The 12,850-nt window shown below is 41.2% G+C and overlaps 1 protein-coding gene across 4 annotated transcripts in view; it reads left to right on the top strand.

Annotated features, from left to right (window-relative positions):
* The window catches only part of WWP1 (WW domain containing E3 ubiquitin protein ligase 1), a 177,767-nt gene that overhangs the window by 98,030 nt on the left and 66,887 nt on the right, over positions 1-12,850 (top strand). For all 4 annotated transcript variants that reach the window (XM_084621234.1, XM_084621235.1, XM_084621233.1 and 1 more), the window contains 3 exons: positions 5,860-6,199; positions 9,865-9,960; positions 10,570-10,744. In XM_084621234.1, coding sequence (XP_084477360.1) covers positions 5,860-6,199; positions 9,865-9,960; positions 10,570-10,744 — 611 coding nt within the window. The remainder of the gene's footprint in view (positions 1-5,859; positions 6,200-9,864; positions 9,961-10,569; positions 10,745-12,850) is intronic.

The following is a 12,850-nucleotide window of genomic DNA, read 5'->3' as shown; positions in this document are numbered from 1 at the left end:
TGTTCAAACAGGAACAACACAAGTTTGTTTCAGAATCAGCACAATTAAAATAATTCTGTTGAACAATACGCTGTTAGAAAAGTACATTACCGAGCTGTTTGCTGATTTTACCACACAATTTTGCTCCTGTTTGAACACAAATTGTATGTTAGCTAAAACTTTTCAGTGTACTGCACTACATAAAAGTCTGGTAGTTTTCATGTTTATTGCTGACTTCTTTATGATCTGTAATTAGCTTTGTTGAATCATCAGTGTTTCTCCATTTGACCGTGGCAATAACCAAAATATATTCAAACTATTTTAGCTTCAAAGTAGCAACATGTGCCAACATATCCACACCAATTAAGCAATGTTGTTGTTAAACAATTTAACTCTGAAGAAGACTTATTAAAATAAAATTTTATTTCATAAAGATACAGTTTAGTGGAAATAAACATAAAACCTTACTTACTATTTTATGGTATAAATATACCATCATAACAATGTACTACAATATTTAAACCAAACTTACCTCCTTTCCACTCCTTCTTTGATTAATGTGAACAATACAGCTGCTCGCCCTTCTTTACAATGGCATCAAAGTCTGATGTCATTCTCATTGTGGAAATCCACAATACCGAGCTGAGATGCTGGTCAGTTAACTGGGATCTGTATTGAGATTTGTTGTAATTCAGTAGGGAAAAAGTTTGTTCACACACATAGGTGGAGCTGAACAAAACCAGGATTTTCTGTGCTACCTTACAGATATTTGGGACTTTGTTTCACTCAAGGAGGCATAAAACTTGTCCAGTTTTTCTGAATTGTACTTTTACTTCAAGGTGGAATTGCACTGGAGATCAGTGTAATTGATCAGTTGTAATTCTTGTGGGGCTTTCTCGTAGTCAAATGACAGTGGGCATGACACCAGCTCCAGTGTCTTCTCTATCTTCTCAGTTAAAGAATTGGTGAGAAAATTCTCCCTGCAAGTCACTCAAAATTTTGCTGTACTTTTCTCTCTGCTCTGGTGACACTTTCAGGTATTTCAGTGTTGGAAAATGAGCAAACACTTTGAAAACAAGACTAACTTGACTTGGAAAGTTGTCACACTAGAATACAATTAGTGTACAAACACATTCTTTCCTTGCAGCTTCACATTAAGTTCATTTAAATGTGCCAACATATCCGCACCAAAAGCGAGGTCACACGCACAGTTTGAATTCTTTAATTCAGGGAAATCATTTTCTTTCTCCTGCATCTCCAGAAAAGTGCAGATTTCATCTCTGAACTCCCACACTCATTGCAATACCTTTCCTAAGCTGAGTCAGCAGATATTTGTATGATTAAGTCCTGGTGTTCAGCAACAGTGTCTTCAAGAAGAGAAATGAATGGCCAATGATTAAGTCCCCTCTCTCTTATGTAGTTCACTATTTTCACTACAGTGCGAACAACAGGATCGATGTCCAGGACATTTTTGCAGAGGGCCTCCTGATGTATGATACAATGCAGAAAAATCACCTCTTTATCAACATCGTCTTTTTACTTTGTCCTGAATTCTTTTTAAAAGTCCTACATTTTTCCCAGTTAAATTTGGAGATCCATCTTTGGTTACGTTTGCCAGTTTACTCCAGGGGAGCTTCAGCTGTTCAAGGCAGCCAGACACTGTGTCGTATAAATCCAATCCCTTAGTTGTGCATTTGATTGATTCCATTGATAAAAATTCCTCTGTGGTTTCAAATTTGTCCTCAATTCCTCTGACAAAAATCAATAACTGTGCTGTGACCTTAATGTTAATGCTGTCATCGAGAGCTACTGAAAACAACATAAAGCCCTGTGCTTTCTTGTTCAACGCAGAAGCTAAATGTTCATGAATCACTTCTACTCGATGAGTAACTGTTCTTCATGACAAACGAATGTTCTCAATTTTGTTTTGGTATTCCGGGCACAGCATGCCAGCAACATCAACCATGCATTCTTTCAAAAACTCCCCTTCAGCAAAAGGCTTATTTTGTTTAGCGATTTTAAATGCTAGAACATAACTTGCTTTTGTAGTGGCTTCCGGAACTGTAGATTGTCGTACATAAATATTTTGCTGAGCTTTTAAGTTTATGGTGAATTTCTCAGCGTTTCTTGCCCTTTCCTCAGTTGTTAAATTGCTGCCATAATTAGGATGTTGCGTTGAAAAACGGCGATTAAAATTTTACTCTTCAAACACTGTGATGCTCTCTTGATAAATGCTGCACCAGGGGCGTAGCCACGGCCCACCCACTTATCATCCAGGCCCACTCCATCACTTGCCCCACTCTGTTATGCTATACAAAGCACACGGGATCTTTTATAAGAGAGAAGGCAAATAGGCCATATTTATTGAAAATACAGCAGTTAGCATATGCTTTTCAGTCACACAACATACACACAAGTCCTGCAGGTGGTCTTTATAGTTACCAATCCTGTTGTAGCTGAAGTTAATCTAATGGCCAGTTAGATTGAGCACGAGTGAGGAGCTAGGCTCTGTCGGTCACGATCCGATGCTGTGAGGCTTTGCAGTGCTGAACCCAGAGTTCCATGGCAAAACACCCCAGCTTTATAGTTGTAAATTCCCATTTGAGTCCATGCATTTTGCAGTGTCATCCTGTAATCATTAGTCCTTAAGTAGTGTTAATCTTGGGGTTTTCTGCTGTTATCATTTGATGGTTATTGTTGGGCTTTCCATCGTTATATCCTATTTGTTGTCCCGCCTTCAGGCGTGCCTGCTTCTCCTCTGAGGTCATCAATGCTGCTAACATGTTTAGCCTTGGATACAAAGGATATTTTCTGATTGTCTCCTGGTGTTTCCAAGTCTCTCACTTTTTCTTGACCATCTGAACATTTGTGATGGCTTTCACACCTTATCTTTTCCTGATGCATGCATTCCTCATTCACACAAACAGTCTCTCACAGAAACCTTCAAAGGTATACAGAATACATTGTAAATTAAGTCTTGCTAAATCTTATAACTAAAACAATTCACATCGGGGCTTTAGGCCCTCAACATTTCTCTAATCTATTTATCATAGACACAATACAAAATCCGGTCTTTTACTAACTAAACTTTATAACAGGTCCTAATTGTAATACATATGGGAAACAGGATCCCAGGCTCAGACAGTCATTCCTTTCTGTTATTCAAAAAGGGTGGCTGGCAGAATGAAATCAAAGTTTACATCAATTCTTATAGTAGAATTATAAAATCCTGCTCCTACAACTCGACTGGTCCTCCTTCACCTGGACCCCCTGCCCTGAGCCTCCGCCGCACCGCTCCTTCACCTGGACCCCCTGCCCTGAGCCCCCGCCGCACCCCTCCTTCACCTGGACCCCCTGCTGCACCCCACACCCCTCCTGCACCTCGACCCGCTGCACCCGGCACCCAGACCCCCCTGCCTTGAGCCCCCTGCTGCACCCCTCCTGCACCTCAACCCCCTGCCCTGAGCCCCCTGCTGAACCCCACCGCACCCCTCCTGAGCCCCCTGCTGCATCCCACACTCCTGCACCCCAAACCCCTGCCCTGAGCACCCTGCACCCCTCCTGTACCCCTTGGGGGCAGGGAGGAGGCGGAGATGAGTTGGGGATTTTGGGGAAGGGGTTGGAATGAGGGCAGGGAAGGGGTGGGAAGAGGTGGGGCGGGGTAGGGCCTCATGGAAGGGGGGGAGTGGGGGTGGGGCCGGGGCAGCGGGGGTGGGGGTCAGTGATGCGGCCCTCGGGTCAATCTACTAGTCCTCATGTGGCCCTTGTGGCTAGAGTATTAACAGGATAGTTTCTGAGTTTTTGTAGATTTAGAAAAGACATATAGTTAAGTGGCCAGAAGGATGCTCATACCAGTGCTGAGGAAATATGTTGTGTCTGAGAATTTAAAACAGTGATCCAAACATTTTCTGAAATGACAAGTCCCTTTGAGGTAAAAGCTGGACTGTACTGGGGGGCTGTTGTTTCCTGCTCCTGAACTGAAGAGAGGACACTTTTTGTTGAATGTGATATTCAGAAGCAATCCTAAATCTGTACAATCTAGCAGAACTTCTTGTGAATAAGGCTTCAGCAGTCAGTGTCTAAGTATGTATAAACAAAAATACCCTGTCTTCTAAGTTGTCTCACTACTGCAGGACGGCACTTTGTAAAAACACTTGGCTCTGTAGAAAGGCCAAATTGCAAGACCTTGTACTGATAATATCTTCGTGCTGCCACTATATGGAGGTGCTTCTGATGATTTGGCCAGATAAAAATATGGAAATATGCATCTTTTAAACTAAGGGTTAGGAACCAGTCCATAATTGAAAGCGAGGGAATTGTGGAGGCTAGGCTTACAATGCTGTCCTTTGATTCCTTGGTGAGTGTTCTTTATTTATCTATTATTAGTTTATTGTTGTTATCACATTGGGGAGAAGGGTGAGCAAGTTACACACCTTGATGACAAACCCTCCATTTACTATTTTTCAAAAAGACATGGTGGTCTTAGACCTGATCCCACGTTTTTACCAATAATATTATCAGAGTTTCACAACATACAATTAATTTGCCACTGCTTTTTCCAAAAGCCATGTTTTAATAAAGGGCAATCTGCTATATGTACTTCAGATGCTAGAAGGGTATTAGCATGTTGTTTAAATAGAACTAAAGATTTTAGGAGGTCTTCTGGTTATTTGTTTATTCTACTAAGAATCATATGGGTTATAATTTATATGCTAAAATACAGATTTCCAGTTGGGTAAAACAGTGTTTCCTTGAATGCCACAAGTTAGCAGTAGTCACTGTGCCTAAAGTTGTGACATCTCATTCAACAAGGGCCGTGGCAGGATCTTTTGCTTGTCTTAAACATGTTCCTGTTGGGGAAATCTGTAAGGCTGCTACTTGGAAGTCACTTTATGTTTACTAAACATTATGCTTTGGATTTGGCTTCAAGAGTGGATGCTAGATTTGGTGGAGTAGCGCTTCAATTGTTTTTAATAATCATAGAAGATTAGGGTTGGAAGAGACCTCAGGAGGTCATCTAGTCCAACCCCCTGCTCAAGTCTGTTCCCTCCTCCTGAGTTTTTCAGCACTCCTTACGAAACTGTTCCTAAGTGGGAATATGTAGAGTCACTCAAAGAAGAAATGAAGGTTACTTCTAACCAGAGTTGTTCTTCGAGTGCTTGCTCATATCCATTCCAAGTCCGGCGTGCCCACACATCTTACTTGGAATGGACATGAGCAACACATCTCGAAGAACAACAGTTACAAAAGGCAGGTAACCGTTATTTCTTTCAGATGACTCTGCACATTCACACTTCCTGCTCACCCTCCCTTCTTCCTCGTTCCTATTTTGCTTTCTCCTGGTCAGCAGTTGGAAGAAACTGAGGTGGTAGGGTGCACAATGCCTCCTTATATAGCCTTGCCATCAGAACATTTAAAGACACTGAGGGAAGGAGTAGAGGATACACATGCACTCACTCCAACAGGTACTGGTTGGAGAATGTTCCACCATTACGCTTCACTCGTTGGCGCGTTACCCATATTGTGAATATACAGAGTCATCTTGAACTCTGGTTGCAAGTACCCACCCTTCGTTTATTTACATATATAAACTAGAGTTTAAGTAAATTATCTTATGTTCACAATGGATTGGAGATTGGCTAAAGGTCTGTAATAGAGGTAGGGGAAGCACAGCCTTAATTGAAGAAGCTGCCTCTTGTGCCATTTTACTTGTAAGTCTTCGGCAACATGGAACATAGCTCATTAGAATCTAGAAGGTGTAATCTTAAAAAGTATATCTTCTTTCAGTGGATGAAATTTACTTCATGTTTATCATTTAAAAAATAAATTGTATCAAAAAGCTATCTGTTGTATAAAATGTTCTTACTTTGTGCTTCCCAGTTAATGGTGAGTCATCGTCAACTGCACCGGAAGCTGATAATTCTGCCTCTGAGGCTTTTATGGGTTCTGTAGAAACCCCCATGTCTACAGATTGCACTAACACAATTACAGAACCTCTATCAACAACGGAAACAGTTAGTTATTCTGAAAACAGCACATCTTCTACAGTCCCCATTGTGTCTGCTGGACTTGAAGCTGTAACTACCACAGACCCTGCATCCTCTAATACCAGAAGCAGCACCACTGCAGAAGCAGCAAAACCAAGGGAATCTTCAAGTGCATCTGGGGAACCTGTGAGACAGCAGCCTGGTAGTACCAGTACAGAACCTTTGCCACCAGGGTATGTGGGCTTGGTTTTAATTAATAATATGTTCTAATCCTGTCTGGCCTGAACACATTTATATATAGACACAGAGATTTTATTATGGCTCTGGATTGCCAAATACAGTCCAGTTGGCTGAGACATAGTTATTTGATCTAAAATAGTTTTGCAGTATTGCAGTCCTAACTGGGTGGAAGCTTTTGGTGCCAGAAACTAATAACAGGCTGCTTGTTTGCTGAGACAGTGATATGACCTTATAGAAGAGCCTCAAGACATTCTGGGCAAAAAGAATCTTCATTTGAGATATTTAAACTTATTCCATACTTGGGGCATAGTTCCTTGCTCATCTACTTTTGAAGCTTGTTACATATGTAGGGATCAAAAATAGTGTTTGTGTGGGGGAGAAGAATGCAGTAAAAATGTATTGAAAATACTTTGACACTAACAGGGGTATCTGGAGTTGTGTCCCAAAAATGTTCTGAATACAAATGAAATTGTAAAGGGGGTGCATGTGTGTGTAAAAAGGATAGAAATTATAAAATTCCAAGGTAGTCATGGTGCTTGCAACTACAGCATTAACACTGAAGCTGTCCTATTAGCTGTCACATGACTTTGCAAACTAGAATTGAGAGGTGCTTACTGAAGTTAACAGAAACTGAAGCACATTTTAAGGGTATACTAAAACATAGGTTGACTGGACTTTTTAACTTTTTTGGAAATATGTTGTCTCCTTGAGTGGAAAACATTACTTCAGTGGCAATGTTTATTTACTGTTGCCTGATCTATTGATCACTGCTTCAGTGGAACTTAGACTTGTACTTACAAGGGCACTCTGTCCCTTGCGCTTAGCCAGTTTCATTGCTACCTTATCCCCTGCTTCCTGTGTTTGGTGCTTTAGTAAGCTACAGAGGGACTACTTGTTCCTCTTTGCACAATGCTTCCACTGGGACGGGGGTGCTTCCATTGAAAGCCCCATCTCCAGCTAACGCTTTTTCACTTTTACATGAAACAGGTGGCACATCAAATCCCAGGGGTTTGGGTGCTCAAAGACATCCTTCCTGTACTCCTGAATTGAACCTCTGCCACGCTTCTTAATATATGTTAACATAAAACTTCTAATGCTGTGGCTAAAAAAACATGGCCACAGCTTGGTCCTCTAGACTCTTTTTTTAATGTGGAGAAATGAGTTAGTTTAAGTTTGAGTTTCAATTTTCAGAATATCAATGGGCTAGATTCATGAAATGCCAGTGGGTATGAGGGGGATCTCCCTTTTATAACCTTTAGCCCAGTAGTTAGAGTACTCTCATGGAATGCTAGAGAGAGGATTTGAACGTGAGTCTCTCACATTACAGGATAGTGTCCTAGCTACTGGGACCTTAGAGGCATCCGATGAAGTGAGCTGTAGCCCATGAAAGCTTATGCTCTAATAAATTTGTTAGTCTCTAAGGTGCCACAAGTACTCCTGTTCTTTTTGTGGATACAGACTAACATGGCTGCTACTCTGAAACCTAGCTACTGGGCTGAGTGATGGGATGGGATGCTCTGTTGTGGTCTTTTTCAGTCTGTCCTGTTGGAGTTGTTCCACATTTTATAAATAAATAGTCATTGGAGCACGGACTTGAACTTGCATTTCCCACACCTTAGGTGAGAACCCTAACCACAAGGCTACAGAGTCATTCTCATGCTCTTTCTCTAGCAGTATGACTACTGCCACAGTTTTGGGGATGACCCTGTTTAGGGGGATCGAACTCCACTGAAGCTTTGCACACTAGCGGTAGGAGAAAGAAGGGTTGTGTGAGCTGGTGGAACGGTAGGGATGTGTCCAGGGGATCAATGCACTGGTCATATCCACTGGCCCCAAAACACTCTGTGTGTGTGGGGTGGGGAGAAAGAGGATAACTGCAGCCACTGATCTACAAAGGCATTAGTATTGGTTTTGAAGTGGCCTAAATGCTAGCTACTGCTGGTTGGAGGTGAGAATTCCATAAATAGATTTTAAGGCCAGAAGAGACCATGAGATTATCTAATCTGATCCCTTTATACTACAGGCCCTTAAATTCCACCCAGTTAGCCCTGTATTGAGTCTAATAATTTGTGTGTTGACTAAAGCATGCCTTCCAAAAAAGTATCTAGTGTTGATCTGAAGACTTCAAGAGTTGACGAATCCAACGCTTGGATTGTTAGTTAGTTGCAATGGTTAATCAACCTTCACTGTTAAAATTTGTGCCTTATTTATCTGACTTTAGCTTCCAGTCATTGGTGGTTCTTACATCTTTCTCAGCTAAAGAGCCTTTTGGTACCTGGTATGTTCTCCCTGTGAATGTACTTATATACTGTAATCAAGTCGCCTCTCAGTTTCTTTTTTGATAATCTAAACAGATTTTACTCTTTAGGTCTCTCACTGTAAGGCATTTTATCCAGCCCTCAAATCACTTTTATGGCTCTTTATAGTACCCTCTCCATTTTTTTCAATATAATTTTTAAAATGCTCACCAGTACTGAATGCAGTGTTCTAGTATCGGTCTCACCAATGCCATTTACAGAAGTAAAATAGTCTCTCTACTCCTACTTGTGCTAAGCCCCTGTATTTACAACCAGGGATCACATTAGTCTTTTTTGCCACATCATCATGATGTTTGTCCACTATGACCCCTTAATCCTTTTCAGAGTCACTGCTTTCTAGGATGCAGCCTCACATTTTGTAAGTATGGCCAGTATTCTTTAGAATATTGGTGTAAAGAGCTTCTACATCCATGGTGGCCAGGATGGTGTTTTCAAGATCATCAGTGCATTGTAGTTTCCTCAGGAAGTCGGTGGTGTCTCGAAGATAGCTAGGATTTCTGGTAGTGTAGGGTCTGAGGAAAGAGTCTGAATAGCCAGATAATCCTGCTGTAAGAGTGACAATGCCTGAGATGATGGGGCGTCCAGGATTTCCAGGTTTATGGATCTTGGGTAGCAGGTACAGCAAACAGGAGAAGATCAAGAATGAGCTCTTAAAACTGGAGACTCTCTCATACAAAACCAACCTTCCACACAATCCATGTGTCTGGACTCTACAAAAACCTACAAGATCAATAAAATGTCAGGACAATCAGAAGCAAGTACTTCCCAAAGTACCCAGCCAGGTCCAGGACAATAATTAGCAAAACTGTATGACTTTCATGTGTGAAAGTCTGAGCAATTTAAAATGACATTCTACTTTTGTGTGTGTGTGTGTGCACGCATGCGCTGTTTGGTGTTCTGTAATGTAATTTAAATTAAAATCCAGGATTATAACTGGAATGCAGGGTATTAGTTACCATGTGTTTAAGAAACGCTGAATAGTTATTGTGACTTTTTTCTGTATTGTAGTTTAAATAAATTATCAAAACAATTGTAAGTGGTGCGATTATATTGTATTATTTTGACAAATAAAATATGCAGCAATTTGCATAATTTTTAACTTTTTGGTGCAGAATCCACCTAGGAGTAGAGGGTAAAAAGAATTAACGTAAGATAGGACATAATGTGGCACACAAGCCTTTTCTGAGTGGGCAAATTTGACCCTTAGCCTTTAGAGTAAGGACTAGGATTGGATAACCCATTTGTTCACTACCAGACATTTTTTTTTTTTTTTGCTTGTCTGAAAATTTAATCAGAAGACAACGTTTTTGTGTTGTTTAAAGACATGTCTTTTGTTTAAGATGGGAACAGAGAAAGGATCCTCATGGTAGAACCTATTATGTTGATCACAACACACGAACTACGACATGGGAAAGACCACAGCCTTTACCGCCAGGGTAATGAAAGTTTATATACTACTATGAATGTTTTACTTACGTTAGTACCAAAAAGTATTTTTATTACATTTTGTTATTACATGAAAAAAGTATAATTATACAAGTAGTATTTTTTGAAATCAGAAGTTCATAAAAGCAATACCACACATATATTGCAACACCCCTCTTTCCCCAAAACAAAATAAAACAGCATAAATCTTTACCAGATAATGATCAGGATCATCATAGCTACTTTTATGTGAATGTTAGTGTTACATCTATTGCCTGTGCTTATCTTTTGCTGCTAATAACGTTGAATTATTTATCCTTTTATTTAATGTTTAAATTTAAAGGGTACTTATTTTATGACCTTTTTGGTCTAGCTGTGCAGAAGAATAGTTGAGACTGTTTCCTTTGGAAGGCTAATAGTTGTTTCTAGAAATTTACATAAAGTCTCAGAAACAGAACACCAATGTGTTATATACAGCAGAAATTAAAATTTCTGCCTATCTCTCATCTCTATGTTGGAACTGAAACGTTAGCTAAGAATTTAGTGTACCACAGAAAATTAGTTTTGTACTTTTTACTGAAAATTATATAGCTCTTAACATTAGTATTTTTGTTTGTTAGCTGGGAAAGAAGGGTTGATGATCGTGGAAGAGTTTACTATGTGGATCATAACACGAGAACAACAACATGGCAGCGACCAACCATGGAATCGGTCAGGAACTTCGAGCAGTGGCAGTCTCAACGTAACCAACTACAGGGAGCTATGCAACAATTTAACCAACGATACCTCTATTCGGTAACTTTTAGCAAGCTATGAAATGTTAAGAAATATTTTTTCAGATATTTTTAACTTTACTGTTCCCCAGTGGCTTCAAAATTACACAACTGTATATATTGTGAGATGTTCATCTAGAAAGATGGTTAGCATCACTAACTTGAATAATGGATTCTATTTTAGAACCTTTACTTCTAAAGCTACTACCGGTGCAGGATTCTCACTGCTGGGTCTCCACTCTCCAGCTCAAGACCAGTCTACTTCCCAAGTACTTAAGGTTTTCGTTCCCTAAGGGCAATAGTAACTGGTACAAGTGTACACCTTCTGACCTTAGGGGAAACTTCAGTTCTGCAGCTCAGCCTCTTCTTTGAGCATTGAGTTCTTTGGCACACTTGTCTTAGGGTGTTGGTTTGGTACTTAGGTGCTCTTGATTTTCTTTTAATCACTCAGTTTTTCGTCAACATTTTGGTAGTTCGGCTTTCTTACTTTGGGGCCTGTTTTGAAGTATCTGCTTTTGTTCAACTGTGAAACTTCTTGCATGGTTTCTGTGTTTTCTCTCAGGTTGTCATTCATTCCTTCAATTTTATAGCTGATCAGCTTCAAGAAACGCCAGTTCTGAGATGGGGAAAGACATTAATGAACAGATTCACTGTATCCTCTAATTGGGAGTCAAGAATAGTGTGCAGGAGTGTTAAACTGTCTACGTATACCACCTAAGCAGTCAAATATTACAGGGATCATGTCCAGACTTACTGAGGGACCCCTCTTGGAGACCCTCATAAGGTTGGTATGAGGCCAGAGGCGGGGTGTGTGTGTGTGTGTGGTGGTGGGGACACAGGGTCATGTACCTCCCCAAATTTCTGCCTTCCATTTACCACAGAGGTTTTCAAATTGTGGGGTGCATGGCTGGGTGTTCCCTAGGCAGGGTGGGCGACACAGGTCCGAGCCACGCCCCTGACATGCTCGTGCCTGGTCCCCAAAGGAGCCCGGCGCTGGCTGGCAACACCCCCTAGAGTAGGTCCCTGCCCGTGGGGCCCGGCTGCCATGAGATGCTCCCTGAGGCACTCGCTCACTGCTGCCTTGGTGCTTAAGACTCTGCTGCTGCTCTTCAGCTCAGAGGCAACACGTGAGATGATCACATTGCCCCCACCACCAACATTTAAATATTGTCCCCACACCATCAAGAGTTACACATTGTCTCTGTATGAGGATGCACTGGATGCTTCAAAGGAGAAATCTTTGAAGTGTAAGTCTGAGCCAATTTCAGCCTCTGAGCACTGGGATTCAGGGTTGACACTTCCTGCATTAGTACAGCTTTGCTCTGAACTCACTGGGTTAGCTTTCATCACCAAAGCATCCTGTGACATCCTGTCTGAAACAGAGGATTCAACTATGCACTTAAAGTTGACTGTACTCAGCCCCAGTTTGCCTGATGAGGCACCACATAAGAAGAGTCAGGAATAGGCATAGAAAGATGCATCTCTGGTGACGCCCTTGACTCCTGGCTGCTCTGCATCAAAGCCTCTGTTTTTTTGCTCTGTTTAGCTTTCAGGATTAGGAGACAGAACCAGTGTGACTCTCTGCAATGTGTATTCAGGGACCTTGCCAAGTTGCCCCAGGTTATCTCCAAGACTGTCTTGAGGGATGCAGTATCATCTTTGACACTTATCAGACTTCTCAACACAGTTGGAGTGCGTTTTGCTCTGTTGATGTACAAAGCATTGGCCCTGGTGCTGGTATTCCTGGTATCTTGTGCCTAAGTTCTTAGTGCAACCAGGGCTGACACCTTCTGAGACACTGTCTTGAAGCTTCTGGCACTCTAATCAATTGTCACCTGAATGGATGCAAGGTGATGATCAGGGAGATGGCTGTTGTTTGGACTGGGATGAAACTTCTGATGCCTAATATATTTCTGTTTCCCCCTAATTTCTTTAAAAGCTGACTAAATTGGCAGATTTTGAAATAGTGTCACTCCAGCAATCTACACAGATCACAATTACTCTCAGAAGGTTTCTGCACCATTGCACCCTATTTCAGACCATTTCGTGAAGATATATCAGGACACCTCATCTGTCCTGTCTCTGAGATTTTTCAGGAAAAGTTTCGTTCTTTTCAAGGTCATCCACT

The sequence above is a fragment of the Lepidochelys olivacea genome (assembly GCF_965140295.1).
Source record: "Lepidochelys olivacea isolate rLepOli2 genome assembly, chromosome: 2".
Taxonomy (NCBI): domain Eukaryota; kingdom Metazoa; phylum Chordata; order Testudines; family Cheloniidae; genus Lepidochelys; species Lepidochelys olivacea.
Note: the sequence above shows the minus strand (reverse complement) of the source record. Positions and strands in the feature narration are given on the sequence as shown.